General features: G+C 38.3%; 2 protein-coding genes across 2 annotated transcripts; one reads left to right on the forward strand and one right to left on the reverse strand.

The window, feature by feature from the left end:
- Positions 1–425: 425 nt before the first annotated feature.
- Positions 426–8,074, reverse strand: LOC109085434. Its single transcript, XM_042755053.1, has 7 exons — positions 7,942–8,074; positions 7,414–7,484; positions 6,735–7,046; positions 6,248–6,565; positions 3,306–3,458; positions 1,791–1,834; positions 426–1,601 (listed from the first exon to the last, which is right to left on the reverse strand). Exons 2-6 carry the CDS (start codon positions 7,475–7,477, stop codon positions 1,815–1,817), a joined length of 867 nt encoding a protein of 288 aa, XP_042610987.1. The 5' UTR covers positions 7,478–7,484; positions 7,942–8,074; the 3' UTR covers positions 426–1,601; positions 1,791–1,814.
- Positions 8,075–14,563: 6,489 nt separating this feature from the next.
- Positions 14,564–15,893, forward strand: LOC122144285 (myb/SANT-like DNA-binding domain-containing protein 4). The gene is made up of 2 exons (XM_042755060.1): positions 14,564–15,311; positions 15,415–15,893. The coding sequence occupies exons 1-2, from the start codon at positions 14,897–14,899 to the stop codon at positions 15,621–15,623; spliced, it is 624 nt and encodes a 207-aa protein (XP_042610994.1). The 5' UTR covers positions 14,564–14,896; the 3' UTR covers positions 15,624–15,893.
- The last annotated feature ends 1,405 nt before the right edge of the window (positions 15,894–17,298 follow it).

The following is a 17,298-nucleotide window of genomic DNA, read 5'->3' on the forward strand; positions in this document are numbered from 1 at the left end:
AACCCTATTCTAGCCTATTCAATGAATCTTAGACTTAATAGTTCACCTCAAAAATGAAAATTTTCATCATTTCACCCTCATGACGTTCCAAACACAGTATAAGTTTTTTTCCTCTTTTTAACACAAAAGAAGATAATAAGTAAATTTACATTAGTAAATGCATAATAAATGATAAGGATTGCTCATTGCTAGTTAATGTTAGTTAATGCATGAAATATAGTTAAATAATGAAATATAGTTAAATAAATTGTTTAGGTTAACAAATGAGACCTTATTTTATAGTGTTACCAAATAACCATTAAAAATGGACTGGAAAAAGAAACTAGGTCAGTTAGTTATACTGTAAAACTAGAATGTTATAAATTGTTCCATGGAAGATACCCCACTGCCTCATGTTTTTACCAAGATAGCAAGAAGACAAAATGCAATTTTTATTACTTTTATTAGAGTACAGTTAAAAATAAAACAAGAAATACAAAAGTTCTTAAAGATTCAAGGTTTCTCTGCAAGCTACATTTTACAAACAGGCATATCTTTCATAGTTTTTATTCCAAATCAAGAGAGAAAACACACACATCCTTAATTCTGACCCCTCCTACTTCAAAACCACAGCATTCCTTGTATTTACAGAAACTACTCCTCTTATTGGTACACAGCTTTATTCACAGTTTCTGTACTTGCTGACAAATCTCCGCATTACAAATCATGCATCATGCACTTCACTTTTAAATGAACAGAATCTGAAAATGAAAGTTGAATTATCATTGATGTGAAGCGTAAGTGACCAGTGATACAATGGCAGCAGTACAGACACAATTACATAAAATTTTATGTGAATTATTATTATTATTTGCATTAACATTATGTATGTTTGACGTATAAAGCTGAGAAACTAAATTTTTAATTCAAATATATTTGTATAACGCTTACTGAATAAGCATGAATATTGTTACTAAGATGCTTTACAAAAAATATTACCAAAAAAAAAACCTCAGTGAGTAAAGCCAAAAGTGGCAGTAGTGAAGAGAAACTTCCTAGATGGATACAAAACAGTTTTACAAAAGTAGATTTAGATTTGGGTATTATTCCTATTGCTGAAAATTACAGCTGTCGTTTTGTTAAATTTGTTCATTTAAAATAAGCTTGAATAATGATTTTTGACCAGGTTAAAGAAAGCAGAACAAAAATGAAACAGTAATAACATTGCTTGTTATTGTTTGTATAAGCTGGTTACTGTTATAACATCAATAACATATTTAACCAATTTTACATTTACCTTGACTGTCCAAAAAAAAAAAAAAAAACATTAGGCACTTTTGCAAAACACTTTTGCAAACTCTTTCCTACAATTTTCAGCAAACCTCCAAGAACCTCTTTAATAAAACTCTGTGTTTACACTGATGTAGTTATACATTTGATAGTTATAAGTGTACATGATCTCTAAACCCACATTTGATTGTAAATGTAAAGAGAAGCTTACTGATTGTTCCTGAAACAGCTGCCATTTTCCTTATGGCTTCACTTTTGTTTCAGTCAAATGGCGGCTGCACTGACCTCAGTATGAAAATCAGGGTTTATAGTTTCAATTTCATCTCCTGAAGCTGCTCAGGATAAAAAAAAAAAAGACAAAAAAAGGACAAAAAAGACAAACAGAAAGTGAAAAATTAAGTCGTATAAATGCACTTATGGGCTATAACAAATAAACAAACTGTTAACTATTAAGTAATATTAAACCATGTGTAGTATTGTTTTGATCTAAGCCTAAACACAAATCTTATCTGTGGGCCTACCTGCTGTCATCATTTTCCAGATCATTACAGAGGACCATCCATCCCTGTTTCATAACAAAAACAACATTTCATTACTCATTGATAAGAACTTTTAAATGTATTAGCTCAGTCTATACAGCTGTAGGGGTTGCACAAGCTACAGAACTGTTAAGTGCCAGGCCCAAGCCCAGAAAAAAGAGAGTTGTGTCAGAAAGGAAAATTAGTAAAAAAAAAAAAATAAACCTGTGCCAGATACACTATGCAAATAATCCACTCCAGCATTCCCTCATGAAAGCAGCCATAAGAGAGTAAGAGTGAGCGTGATAGTAAGAGAGAGAGAGACAGCTGTATCTGTTTCCCATGTGTATCAGAATGAGCTGGAGTTTCTGTACTTTCCCACAAAATATGCTTTCAGATAAATCTACACAGATTGTAACTCAGATTAAGCATCTGGCTTGAAAAGTGAAACAAATGATCCCCATGGAGAAACTATTCAAATGTGCAACTAATAGGCCTATTTGAAACAGAAACAAAAAAGTCTTTCAGAAAAAGAATTTAAAAAAAACACACACAAATTTAACATACTTATAATAGAAAGGGCAGATGGTCATCTACTATATGTGCATAAATTCAGTGCAAAGTTATATGATATCAATACAGTCAAACAATTAAATTAAAATATACTCAAACTTAATCACAAATCCAATTACAAGCATTCTCACTCAAAAAATGAACAAAATATCAGGATTCTCATGCTAAACATGACCAAAGTCTCAAAAAACAAGTTAGTTGTATTACAGAGTATTTCTGTGCCAAAGGCACTCCTTTAGGGTTTATATAAGTTTCGTAAAGTTTTTTCAAGTATGGCCCTGCATGATATCATGAAGGGCAGAATTCCTTGTATAGGCATTTCTCCCAGAAGAGCGCGTACACTCATCAACCAGAGCGAGAGCAAGAGCACACTCATCAACATGCTTCATTCATTAATTCGTTAGCCATAGTTAATTTAAGTCCATACATTTTTTGTCCCTGTTTTATTTATGTCAATGTCACAGCTCGCAGACTTGCAGACAAATCTGATAAAATTAAAGACTCTTGGGAGATATGAAGGATTCAATATTACTTTATAGGTACTAAAGATTAACATGAGATTAAAAGTAACTTTACAGAAGTGAAAACACCATCTTACAAAGTCAAGAATTATAGAGAAGTGAAAGCACCACTTCACAAAATGAAGTTGACTGTAGTTTAACAAACTCATGACAGTCATGTTATGTTTAAATACATTTAGCAAATCATGATAAGGAAGTGAATCTCTGCTATTTGAAGTCTTTAAGTAACACAAAAATTCCCCAATACGAGCTCTGCTGAGGCTTGTTCTTTCTAAATTTAACCATGACAGCACTTCCCTTTTGGCAACCAAATAAGTAAGTAAATAAAAAGCATGTGTTTCACAGAAATCCCTCATGCAGACATAATCACTGAAATGTGTATATAATATAAAATAGGAATAAATATAAGTAGTTCCTTTGTTACCATTAGAATGAATGTTAAAGGTATCCTTATCCTTTCTTTTTCTGAAACACAACAGAGCAAACAGCAGGCCGGCAATAAGCGATCCAATGACCATCACACCAGCGACAATGTTTGTTGTATTAGATCCAGAAGAACTCTTCTTATTAACATCACCTGGAAAAACAAAATACATATAATTTACACCAGCACAGATTCTTCCTGACAGTGTTGTAAAAATATATAACATACTACAAGATTATCTTCATTGCATTTGGCAGTTTTAGAATTTAGTAATCTGAGATATCTATAGTAGACTATTGTGTTGCAGTGTCAGTCCTTTATTGCACTACCATAAATTGCATTGCTAAGAAAAATATAGACTCCAAAGATACTGTAGTGTTTGAATGCAATCGAGATGTTCGATCAGGTTTCAGGCATCGTAAACTCTCCCTCCTCCCTTGTTATAACTAAATTACAGATACATGTCTAACAGCCACCTCTTGTTCAAAGAGCGTTATCACCTCTGCTATCTTCTTCAATGCTAGCAGCGACAGTCGTCAACTTTCTCTTTGAGCTTCAAAGAGATTTGGGGGGTGATTCCCCCATGCCCACAAGGAGCCACTAACCAAGGCCCAGACCTACTCAAAAGCCACAATACACATAGGAAAGGACAATGACCCATTTATTCACAATCAAACTGTTCCAAAATGTGTATAGTGTATTCCTGTGTTGTATGCACTTGTATCCTAGGTTACAGTAGCTTAGTTATAACTCTCTAGTACTGTAGTGAAGCAAATAAGGTGTTGCGTGATACAAAGGAACCTTTCCTGCTCAAAATTCACTCCTCTACATTGGTCAATCTGCCAGATCGGTGTGACTGGTAGACCTTTAAAAGTCCCTAACCCAAATCAATCATTGCTCAAACCCTTTGAGACATACTCTCCAAGACTCATCAACCTGGAGTCTGACTTTCCGGCAGTTTTATCTTCAAGTAACTTTGTCGATTCGCTGCAGACTCTCCAAATCTTCAAACTTGATGAAAGCCTCTAGCTCACTTCTACAGAACTCATCAAGAACCTTGATTGTCTACCGCATCCGGACACTTGTTCAGCAACTAAGCCAGTGCAAGTAACCATTTCTATCTAGTTAGATGCATGTCTAATGGCGCTTTTTCACTGCATGGTACGGCACGGTACGGCTCAGTAGGGTTCACTTTTGGGGGGTTTTCCACTGGGTACAGTACCTGGTACCTGGTAGTTTTTTCAGTACCACCTCGGTTGAGGTTCCAAGTGAACTGTACCATTACCAAAATGTCACATGTTAACTCTGCTTAGATCACAGATTGGCTGGAGAGAATTGTCACTACCTGTGACACTGAACTTGCGACACAAACACAAAAGAACTGCTAGATTTAAATCAGCACAGCCAGCAAAAGACAGAATGCAACTGTTGAAGAAGCACACCTTTCTTTAACAACCCAAAAATTACAGACGTTCCTCTCCTTGATAGCAGAGGAGTGGATCCAGCGAGAGCTTGGCGTGGCGACACGGAACGAAAAAGTATTTTTTAGGAGTCGTGGCATTAGAGGCGGGGCAACTATAATGACGTGTGAATAAGGCAGCCCAATCTAAAGCAATACTAAACTGCATTGGAAACACAAACCGTCGTACCATGCAGTGGAAAAGCGGCCTAAGTTTGGGCCCTTTTGTCAAGGTGATTTTTGATTCTCTGATGATTCTCATTAGGTTGTGGTTAATTGATGCTAAATACTAACATTCTTTGTTCTTATCGCTCTTTATTTCCTTACTTTCCTTCATTCTGTATATGTGTGTTTTGCTTAGTCTTGTGTTAGCTGTAGTTTCATTTATTAAATCCCTTATATTCACAATTGATTGCCTCTTTTTGCTGCTCACAATTCAGAGTCAATGAATGTTGATCTTGCTAAATGCTAAGTTTATGCTAGTAAAATCACTTTCTAGTTTTAACTGTCTTAAATTAATTTTAAATCCATTTTAAAATCATTTTAAATTCCTTGTTTTATTTGTATGATTTTTTTATTTTACTTTATTTTATGTAAAGCACTTTGAATAACCATTATGTAAGAAATGTGCCATATAAATAAACTTGCCTTGCCTAGTACTATGGTGATTATCTTTTCAGCGCGCAGCACAAGCAGGACACACAACAATGCAGAATATTAATAACTATGAGTGGGACTGTCATACACATTCCATTATAATGAGAACACCATTATAATAAAACGCTGTGAATTTTTAGAGTTTAGCTGCTATGTTTCTGTTGCGTGAAGAACACGTCCACAAAATGAGTTCATTCAGAGCCGCGCAGATACGTTCATGTGCATTCGGGCCCTTTTTGCAGATAGCCTATAGGCTAAGTCCTAATATTAACATTATGTTGTATAAATAACAAAGTGTATTTTATATGAAATGATGAGTTTAATCCAACTGATTAAAAACTTGCTATCAAATGTGTCACTCTAGTGGTCATCTTCAGCGCGTGCAGCTCAAAACAGATATGCAGAACATTAATAACTACTGTCATATGGGCTAACGTTATAATGAGAGCACTATTGTAAAAATAAAGTGAATTGTTAGGGTTTCGCTGACGTTTAGTGTTAACTATCTTTTTATCAAAACATAAAACATTATTTATCCCGTTTGTATCTGTGAGGCATTCGTTACACATTTTCCCTGTGTGCTTACCAGTAATTATGGCTGTTGAATGTCTGACTTTTTCTCAACCCTTTCATTTTGAGAAAACATATCTTCACACTCTGAAATATAATTATGTTAACACTCCTTAAATGGTGCTACTGCTAACTCTGAGTTGACATACGTCTAGACATAATAGCAATCTTTTCAGCAGATCATCTTTGTTGCACAACCTGCTTGCTATGTAAAATAAGCACTCATAGAGAAAATAAGAAAATTAAGCTTAATTACTTATAGCAGATATGATCCCCAGGGTGTTTTCTCCATCTTTTACATATTTGCTATTAAAGACGATGCATCTAAATGGTTCCAGGCCCAAGTTGATAGTCTTGAAAGTCAGTTTGCTAGACAAAGCCACAGATTTTACACCGTTGATGTTCTTGGGGACTTTTGTCATCTCTGAATTTACGGTCCAGTTGGTTTCATAACGGTCAAACCAATGGATGAAGCCTTCTGGGTATCCATCAGTAGCATTGCAGTAAAGGCTGGCAGATCCTCCATCGATTACATTTTCAGGCCATATGCTTGTGACAGGATCCTTGTACTTTGCTTTATTGAGAAAGAACAAAACAATGATGACTACCAAGACTCTTGGAAGGCAGTGTGCTTATATGTATTTTTGGTCATATACATACATACATATGTATTAGTTTTATATGTTAGTTTTATGTTAATTATAGTTTTATAGTTTTATATGACTAAAGAAATTGAATCTCACCTGTGACACTGATGCTAAGTTGTATTTCTTTAACACCACAGTCCGTTACAACACGGTAACGATATTTGCCCTCATCAGAAAACGTTGTGTCAGAGATTTGCAGAGATGGACCCACTTCTAAATTTTCAACACTAAACCGTGGATCTCCTGATCTTTCTGAACCGTCTTGATGAAAAAATGGCTCTTTCTCTTCAGCTTTTGTTAAATAAACTCCAAGTATCTGAATATCTTTGATGCCTTTGAAAAAACATCTGATAACTGTGGTCTGAGCAAGAATTCCAACTGCAGGTAGGCATTCCAATTCAAACAAACCTGTTGAACACAAAATTACAAATATTAAATTTGGATTGTGGTACTTCAGAGGAAGCAGAACAAATTTCATACAGTTTACATATTTGTAATTAAAGGAATGGTCATGGTTTTTTACAAGTAAAGTTCTGTTGACATAATCTGTGGCATGCTGTTGATTAACCACAGAAAATAATTAACAGTATAATGCACTTAAATTGTATTGAGACTGGAACATAAACTGCTGTAAGCACAAGAGTCATAATCTCTAGTAACGTGGGTACAAACATTATTGTGAAAATTATATTGTGTTCCTATTTCTTAAACCCAAAAGTTCCTTTTAACACTCAACAACAGCAAACTCAATTTATCTGTGTATTAAAGCATGTACCTGAACCGGGTCTCACAGCAGGGATGAAGAGAGAAACTACAAGCATAACCTTCACTGAAGACATGATTTATCTGAAATGAAAAGTAAAAAAATAGACTTAACTATAACGATTTGTGTGTGTGTGTGTGTGGTTTTACTTGTTGAGGTTGTTCACCTCCAGAGTTAAGCCAACTTGATGTATTTTAGTGTTAAAGTTGACTGTTCTCATGAATAGTTATTTTAACGCATGCGCACAAACATGTTTTAGGATATAAATACGTGAACAGTTCCGTGTATGAACGCATCAATATAAACTATACCAAATATATTAAGAGCCATCGCTCACGACAAATGAGCATACGAGAGAGATACACTTTATATTACTGCGCCAAAATCTGTCTTTTAGTTATTCTAAGCGGCATGTGACCTCATTGTTGATATCAGGTTTTAGCCTACTTAAGGTAATCCATTGCTTATAAAGAGTTTGTGCCAACGAATATTCAAATATAACACAATCGGATTTAGACAAAGACAGTAGAGAAAACTTACGGTGTAAATTCTCTTCAAATGGACAAGGAGAGTAAAATGCAACCGAACGAAGCATGAAGGACAGGCTTTGTGTAAAGCTGAGCTGCTTTCACTTTCAATATGACTGTTTAAGCCACACCTATAGCTACATAAATTATGGTTTTAGATACAGCCTTTATTTCTCCTTTTACATTCGGTTTTAATAAAATACTGGCGCCATTTCCCCAAAAACACAAAATATATTTAAAGTAGAGAAAAGTGAGAAACTGGATAGAAAAAAAAGTACATATGACTATTCCACGCAGCATCTATTCAAAGTCCTTTCAAACTGGTTGTTAAGCTGGGTGTAAAAAGTAATATTATATTATATTATATTATATTATATTATATTATATTATATTATATTATATTAATTATATTATATTATATTATATTATATTATATTATATTACAGGGTCGTGCACAGACATTTTGAGGGGCAGTGGCCCAAACCAAAAAGGGGGCACAAGGAGGTTGGGTGCTTGTTAATACTAATTATCCAGTTGTTACAAATATACAATTTAAAGATAAGATAGCACACTCTATAACAGGGATCTCCAACCATACTCCTGGAGAGCTACGTCCTGCAGACTTCAGTTCCAACCCTGATCCAACACACCTGTCTGTAATTATCAAGTACCCCTGAACACCTAGATTAGCTGCTTCAGGTGTGTTTGATTGGGGTTGGAGCTGAAATCTGTAGGACGGTAGCTCTCCAGGAGCAGGGTTGGAAACCACTGCTCTATAATAATTGACTTTATTGTAGATGTTTTGATAAGAGTGGGCTCTCCCTCAGTGTGGTAAGTTGAGACAGAGGGTAAGTTTACCCACCCCCTGCATCTTGGCAACTGTACACTTTTACTGTCATGTGACCATGTATTTTGGAACCACCCATCATTTTTACCAGACTGTGAAAAGGAGAAACATACTGGGAGAATGAAAGGCACCATGGCCATAGCCAGGGTTTGAAAATTAGTGTGGTCTGGGAGGGAATTGTGCTATATTAACCCTACTCATTATATACACTAAACACTTTATACAGATATGTAGATGTTTGTGAAAGATGTTTTCTCTGTTTTAGAGGAATGAGCATTGTTGTCAAGTCAAGTCAAGTCACCTTTATTTATGCAGCGCTTTAAACAAAAAAGATTGCGTCAAAGCAACTGAACAACATTAATTAGGAAAACAGTGTGTCAATAATGCAAGATGACAGTTAAAGGCAGTTCATCATTGAATTCAGTGATGTCATCATGCAGCTCAGTTCAGTATAAATAGTATCTGTGCAATAGTTTGCAATCAAGTCAACGATATCGCTGTAAATGAAGTGTCCCCAACTAAGCAAGCCAGCGGCAACAGTGGCAAGGAACCAGAACTCCATCGGTTACAGAATGGAGAAAAAACCTTGGGAGAAACCAGTCGGGGGGCCAGTTCTCCTCTGACCAGACCAATTCCAGGCTGCAGCAAAGTCAGATTGTGCAGAAGAATCATCTGTTTCCTGTGGTCTTGTCCCAGTGGTCGTCTGAGACAAAGTCTTTACAGGGGATCTGTCTCTGGGGCTCTAGTTGTCCTGGTCTCCGCTGTCTTTCAGGGCTGTAGAGGTCCTTTTTAGGTGCTGATCCACCATCTGGGCTGGATACGCACTGGATCCGGGTGACTGCAGTGACCCTCTGACTTGGATACAGACTGGATCTGGTGGCTACGGTGATCTCGGAATAAGAGAGAAACAGACTAATATTAGTGTAGATGCCATTCTTCTAATGATGTAGCAAGTACATCGGGTGTTATGGGAAGTGTTCCCGGTTCCGGTTTACCTAATTAATGCAGTCTAAAAATCCTTTAACGGATTTGGATATTAGAAGCGTATTAGTGAGTATTAGAGTTTTGAGAACGCAGCGGACGTGGAGGATTATAATATAACAAGAGCTCGTTCAAATACTGAGGTGCTAAACCATTCAGGGCTTTAGAAGTTATAAGCAAGATTTTAAAATCTATACGATGTTTGATAGGGAGCCAGTGCAGTGTTGACAGAACCAGGCTAATATGTTCATACTTCCCGGTTCTAGTAAGAACTCTTGCTGCTGCATTTTGGACTAACTGGAGTTGTTTACTAAGCGTGCAGAACAACCACCAATTAAGCATTACAATAATCTAACCTTGAGGTCATAAATGCATGGATTAACATTTCTGCATTTGACATTGAGAGCATAGGCCGTAATTTAGATATATTTTTGAGATGGAAAAATGCAGTTTTAAAAATGCTAGAAACGTGGCTTTCTAAGGAAAGAGTGCTATCAAATAGCACACCTAGGTTCCTAACTGATGACAAAGAATTGACAGAGCAGCCATCAAGTCTTAGACAGCGTTCTAGGTTATTACAGTACATGCAGAGCTTTTAGGTCCTAAAATTAACACCTCTGCTTTTTCATAATTTAGCAGTAAGAAATTACTCATCATCCAGTTTTTTTTATATCAACTATGTATTCCATTAGTTTTTCAAATTGGTATGTTTCGCCGGGCCGTAAAGAAATATAGAGCTGAGTATCATCAGCATAACAGTGAAAGCTAACACCATGTTTCCTGATGATATTTCCCAAGGGTAACATGTAAAGCGTGAAGAGTAACGGCCATAGTACTGAGCCTTGAGGTACTCCATACTGCACTTGTGATCGATGTGATACCTCTTCATTCACTGCTACGAATTGATGGCGGTCATATAAGTATGATTTAATCCATTCTAATGCACTTCCATTAATGCCAACAAAGTGTTCTAGTCTATGCAAAAGAATGGTGTGGTCAATAGTGTTGAACGCAGCACTAAGATCCAATAGCACTAATAGAGAGATACAACCACGATCAGATGATAAGAGCAGGTCATTTGTAACTCTAAGGAGAGCAGTCTCAGTACTGTGATACGGTCTAAATCCTGACTGGAAATCCTCACAGATACCATTTTTCTCTAAGAAGCAATATAATTGTGAGGATACTACCTTTTCTAGTATCTTGGACAGAAAAGGGAAATTCGAGATCGGTCTATAATTTGGCTAGTTCTTTGGGGTCAAGTTGTGGTTTTTTGATGAGAGGCTTAATAACAGCCAGTTTGAAGGTTTTGGGGACATATCCTAATAACAATGAGGAATTGATAATAGTCAGAAGAGGATCTATGACTTCTGGAAGCACCTCTTTTAGAAGCTTAGATGAAACAGGGTCTAACATACATGTTGTTGGTTTAGATGATTTAACAAGTTTATACAATTCTTCCTCTCCTATAGTAGAGAATGAGTGGAACTGTTCCTCAGGGGATCTATAGTGCACTGTCTGATGTGATACTGTAGCTGACGGCTGCATGATTACAATTTTATCTCTAATAGTATCGATTTTAGAAGTAAAGTAGTTCATAAAGTCATTACTGCTGTGATGTTGGGAAATGTCAACACTTGTTGATGCTTTATTTTTTGTTAATTTAGCCACTGTATTGAATAAATACCTTTGGTTATGTTTGTTTTCTTCTAAAAGAGACGAAAAGTAATCAGATCTAGCAGTTTTTAATGCTTTTCTATAGGATAGGTTACTTTCCCTCCAAGCAAAACGAAATACCTCTTGTTTTGTTTTCCTCCAGCTGTGCTCCATTTTCCGGGCTGCTCTCTTTAGGGTGCGAGTATGCTCATTATACCATGGTGTCAAACTGTTTTCCTTAACCTTCCTTAAGCGTAAAGGAGCAACTGTATTTAAAATGCTAGAAAAGAGAGAGTCCATAGTTTCTGTTACAATATCAAGTTGTTCTGAGGTTTTGGATATGCTAAGGAATTGGGATACATCAGGAAGATTACTTACAAAGCAGTCTTTTGTGGTAGAAGTGATGGTTCTACCATACTTGTAACAAGAAGTAGAATTTACAGTTTTAGCTATATGAAGTTTGCACAAATCTAAATAATATCTGAGATATCATCGCTTGGCTGCATAATTTCAACACCATCAACATCAATTCCATGTGACAGTATTAAATCTAGAGTATGATTTCGATAATGAGTAGGTCCTGAGACGTGTTGTCTAACCCCAATAGAGTTCAGAATGTCTATAAATGCTGATCGCAATGCATCTTTTTCATTATTTACATGGATATTAAAATCACCAACAATTAAAACTTTATCTGCAGCCAGCACTAACTCGGATGTAAAATCAGCAAACTCTTTAATAAAGTCTGTATGGTGCCCTGGTGGCCTGTATGCAGTAGCCAGTACAAACATCACAGGGGATTTATCATTAACATTTTTTTCTCTGGATAATGTTATATGAAGCAACAATACTTCAAACGAGTTATACCTGAAGCCTGCCCTCTGAGAAATCCTGAAAACTTTGTTATAAATTGAAGCAACACCCTCCCTTTACCTTTTGGACATGGCTCATGTTTATAACAGTAATCTTGGGGTGTAGACTCATTTAAAATAATGTTATCATCAGGTTTTAGCCAGGTTTCTGTCAAACAGAGTGCATCTAGGTTATGATCAGTGATCATATTATTTACAAAAAATGCTTTTGTAGAAAGGGACCTGATATTCAATAAGCCAAGCTTTATCATTTGTTTATCCGTATTGCATCTGTTTTTTATTTGTTGAACCTCAATTAAATTGTTGCTCTTAAATTGGTTTGTATGTTTTTTGTATTTTCTAGCTCGGGGAACAGACACAGTCTCTATAGTGTGATATCTAGGTGACCAAGTCTCTTCCCACATAGCAAATGTCTTCTGGCCCAGATCCGGGCCACACAATCACTTTTCCCTCGGCCCAAGTGCCGCAAAGAATGACGGTCCTGAAGTGGCCCAGAACTGGATTACAGACAAGGGCCACACATGGGCCATAACCGGGCCGAATCTCAGCCAGTTAATCACCCTGAACTGTCCCTGAACTGGGCCAAAACAGTTTATTATTGGTGCCAATTCTCAGCCTTAAGTAAACCAGAATCTCCAAATCTGAGCCACACCTGAGCCTTATATAGCCCAGACCCAACCCAGACAGCAAGCAGTTTGTTGGATTTCATGCGGGCCAGATGTGGGCCGGATTTGGACCAACACTATATTGCTGTCTGGGAATACAGAATCTTAATATTTCAGATTATTGCCTTGTATATTACTATAATCACAATTATTCATTTTGTGACATGCTTTGGTAAACCAGACAGCAACACAGATCCAGCCCACATCTGTTTATTAATGTACACACAAACTATGCCAATAAAGTACATTAAACTGAATAGAAAATCAGACTTAAAACTCACACATCATGTAACTGTGCAATTAAAAAAATTAATTAATTTAAAAAAAAACATTTTGCATTGATTTTTCTATTTATTTTTATAAAGAACAAATCAACCAATAAAGAGTGAGTATATAAAGAATGCATTCTATAAGAGAAACGTAACAGATAGACACATGTAACTTAATCATAATAATTTATTACAGGTGTGTCAAAGAGCAGTACCACAGTAGTCCAAGTGACGATACATTGCAGTTGTAGTCCTCTCTGGCAGAATATAATAGTAGTGCGAGGAGCAGGGAATAATCTAAATTGTTAAACGCTCAAAATACTATCCCGATCCACTCTGTTAAGGCGCGCATTTCTCATTCAAAACACGCATCACCGGAAACACGGCAGGTCGCAATCTATGACGAAACCGGCGAGAGCCAATGAGCGTTTGATGTCGCTGCCGTAAAACTTGTTGTAAAACTTATTAACGGCACATTTTTCAACTGTTACTATAGCTACAGAGGAAGGAGATACAAATCGCCGATGAATACGGTTTGAATTTGGATCTGTTCTGTTCCTCACACCAAGCATCACATGGATACAGAGGATTAAAATAAAAAAATAAAATACTTTCATGATAATTTTATTTAATGCTTGTGCATGACAGCATACTAATAATAATGATGTGCCTCATGGTAAACCAAATAATTATTACATGATGGTTAAATGATCTCTCTCTCACTCTCTCTCTCTCTCTCTCTCTCTCTCTCTCTCTCTCTCTCTCGCTCTCTCTCTCTCTTTTCATGTAAGGATTCTAAGATTATTTGTACCAAGAATAATAATATAAAATTTAATAAAATTGTAATTAAGTGCAGTTTAATGCACTTGACTAATTTGCTTAATTTTGAAATGATAATGTTTCATTCTGTTTTGACTTGCCATTTCAAAGACTACATATTAACAATACTACACTTCATTAAAAATGTATGTGATCATTTAACCATTATTATGCATCTTGTTTATCATGGGTCACATAATATGCTGCCAGATCATAGCCTGATTTGGGCCACATATCACCTGACTGATCTGGGCCACACTCCTCCCACCAAGAATCGGCCCTCATATTGTTTGCCAGATCACCGCCCTGCCGTCATTGCCACACATGGCCCAGCTCTGGCTGAAAGGGTACATGCCATTGCCGACAGGAGGCCAGCAGTGCCAGCTTGAGACCACATTTGGGCCAAGTCCGTTTGCTATGTGGGTTTGTGCTGAGAATTAACTGACTTCTGTGACGTGAGGTGGCTAGCAGACGGTCGGTTTAGTCAGTCTGTCTGCTTCCTGACCTGGGCCCCAGTTAGTCAAGTACAAACTCTAAGACTATGTGCCATATTTCTAGAGAGAAGAGCGGCACCACCCCAGGAGGGATGAAGACCATGGGCCCTGTTTTAACGATCTGAAACGCAAGTGTCAAAGCGCGAAGCGCAAGTAACTTTGTGGGCGGGTCTCGGCGCTGTTGCTATTTTCCCGGCGGGATAAATGGCTCTTGCGCCCGGCGCAAATCTAAAATGGGTTGGTCTGAAGTAGCTTCATTATTCATAGGTGTGGTTTGGGCGTAACGTGAAATAAACCAATCAGAGCGTCATCCAACATTCCCTTTAAAAGCAGGTACGCAAGTTCCATTATGGATTGCTATTATTATGGCGTATTTACCAGGCGCACGCCAGGAGTGGTTCACAGCCGAGGAGACTGATGTTCTTGTAAGAGCAGTGAAAGACAGAGAAGTTGTGTTGTATGGGGATGGGAGAAACCCACCCAAAATAGCATCGGTTAAACAGGCGTGGGAGGAAATAGCCACAATTGTTTCATCAGCTGGCATCCCTAGGACGTCGCACCAGTGCCGCAAGCGCTACAATGACATCAGAAGACGGGGAAAGTCCAAGCTTGCCAGCATCAATCGGGCACGCCATGTAACGGGAGGTGGATCTGCCTCTACTCAGGACCTGACGCCAGCAGAGGACATCGCTGCGTCCACCCTCACCGCTGAAAGCGTTGAAGGATTTGGGGGTTTTGAAATCGGCACCCAATCAGAAACGCAAGCAGTCCAACCCCAAGGTACACAAATTCACATACAAGGTTTCTTATGAAAATATTTTAATCGTTATTTACATGAAAAACATTTAACGCAGCCACACAATAAAGAAAAACAATGTAACAGCTTCGCAGGAAGACCCTGGCCTCGCGAGCCATGCGCACAGGCCATCTGAGGAGGGAACAGCGCAACCATCAAGGTCCAGACCCACTACACGCCGTGGCAGCATTGCTAGACCGGAGGACCACCCCTTCCTGCAGCTCCAGCAAACCGGATTTGAAATGCTGGAGCGGGAGCTGTCTGGGATGCGGCAAAGTGTGAATGGCCGTCTTTGACCGGATGGCGATGTTGCTGCGGCCTCTCGGGCGCATCTCCTCAAGCCTGGAGAGGATTGCTGCAGCCATGGAGCGTGGCCCTTCAAGCGCACCACCACCTCCTGTTGTGCCTCTTCCTCCTTCCCCCACTCCATCTCCATCCACCCGTTCCACCAGGCGCACATCGCGCAATGCCATTCCCGGACCCTCTGGTGTCCGATCCCGCCGTGGCGCGCGTCGCAAAACTACCAGAGGAGGGAAAAAGAAATAAACTTTTTCTGTTTAAATATTTTTAACCTCATTTTCCATTTGTATTTTTTTTTATCAATTACTGTTTGCTATTGATTTTTCTTTTTGACAAAATACAAAGAAATTTCACAAATAAATACTTTTGAATGTTTTGGACTCGTTCTCTCTGAATCACAAGTATGGTTATATTTTTGCAATGTAGTATAACATTAGACCGAGATAAATTTGCTTACCTCACTATAGACGATGCAGCAGTTCTTCTGTCAAATAAGCTCTCCTCTCCCGTGCTGCTGCTGGGGCATTTGGGTTAAGTGGCATCGGCACATGCAGTTCACCATCACGTCTCCTTAAGTCCTCTATGTCAACAACACAACCTTGATTTATGGAAATGTTGTGTAAAACACAACACGCCACAAAGAATGCTGCGACCTTTTGAGGACTGTACTGTAAAGTGCCTCCTGATCTATCCAAACACCTGAAGCGCATTTTCAGTATGCCGAACATTCGTTCAATTACACAGCGTGTTTGTGTGTGTTTTCTATTAAACTGCATTTCACGAATTGTTGCTGGCATCAAATATGGTGTCATCAGCCATGTCTTTAACGGATACCCGTTGTCCCCTAACAGCCACCCATCCAACGGGGGATTCCCCTCAAAGATGGCAGGAATGGTAGAGTTTGCCAGTATGAATGAGTCGTGGCTCGAGCCAGGATAATTCGCAAAGACATGGGTGATTTTACTATAAGCATCGCAAATGACTTGTGCGTTGATTGAATAGGTTCCCTTGCGGTTGATGTATACAAGTGCGTTTTCTGATGGGGCACGTAGCTGCACATGGGTGCAGTCTATAACACCAAGGACACCAGGGAACCCATACGTCGCACAAAATGCCTGCTTTGCTCTTTCCTGGTTGTCAGGTGTGAAGGGGAATTTGATGTATTCCCCAGCATGTCGGACTAGACCTGATGTAACTGCATGTATAGCCGAACTTATGGCAGATTGTGAAATGCCTCCAGTGGAGCTAAGGGGGTGCTGGAATGACCCAGATGCATAGAAATGCAATGCCGCTGTAACCTTTACTGCCACGGGGAAGGCACAGGGACATTGTGCATCAGTCCCCAACTCATCTGCCAGGAGATGGCAGATGTCTGTCACAGCCTGTCGGGTCAGGCGTAGCTTTCTTATGCATTCCTCCTCACTGAGGGAGAGATAGGTCTGTCTGGGCCGGTATACCCTCTCCCTCCGGCGTCTAATTCGTTGTCCCAAGACATACTCCATCTCACTGTGCAAAAGAAAAAAATATGAGCAAGCTCAACTTAACTGGTAAGTTGAAGACTAAGGTTTTTAATGTACTTACATTATGGTAAAGGTGATTTCACAGTCTTTTTTTTTTCAGTCTTTCAGTTTTTTCAGTCGATTTTTTTTTTTTCCTGGTTCTTGATGGACA

This window comes from Cyprinus carpio, unplaced genomic scaffold (assembly GCF_018340385.1).
Source record: "Cyprinus carpio isolate SPL01 unplaced genomic scaffold, ASM1834038v1 S000006629, whole genome shotgun sequence".
Taxonomy (NCBI): Eukaryota; Metazoa; Chordata; class Actinopteri; order Cypriniformes; family Cyprinidae; genus Cyprinus; species Cyprinus carpio.

Bases quoted from the DNA above. Each gene is read 5' to 3' on its own strand.
- LOC122144285 (XM_042755060.1), top strand. From the start codon at position 14,897: ATGGCGTATTTACCAGGCGCACGCCAGGAGTGGTTCACAGCCGAGGAG. The intron at 15,312-15,414 runs GTACACAAATTC...ACAATGTAACAG, and splicing joins GCAAGCAGTCCAACCCCAAG to CTTCGCAGGAAGACCCTGGC.
- LOC109085434 (XM_042755053.1), bottom strand. From the start codon at position 7,477: ATGTCTTCAGTGAAGGTTATGCTTGTAGTTTCTCTCTTCATCCCTGCT. The intron at 7,047-7,413 runs GTACATGCTTTA...TGTGTTCAACAG, and splicing joins TGCTGTGAGACCCGGTTCAG to GTTTGTTTGAATTGGAATGC. The intron at 3,459-6,247 runs GTAATTAAGCTT...TTGTTTTTCCAG, and splicing joins GGGGATCATATCTGCTATAA to GTGATGTTAATAAGAAGAGT.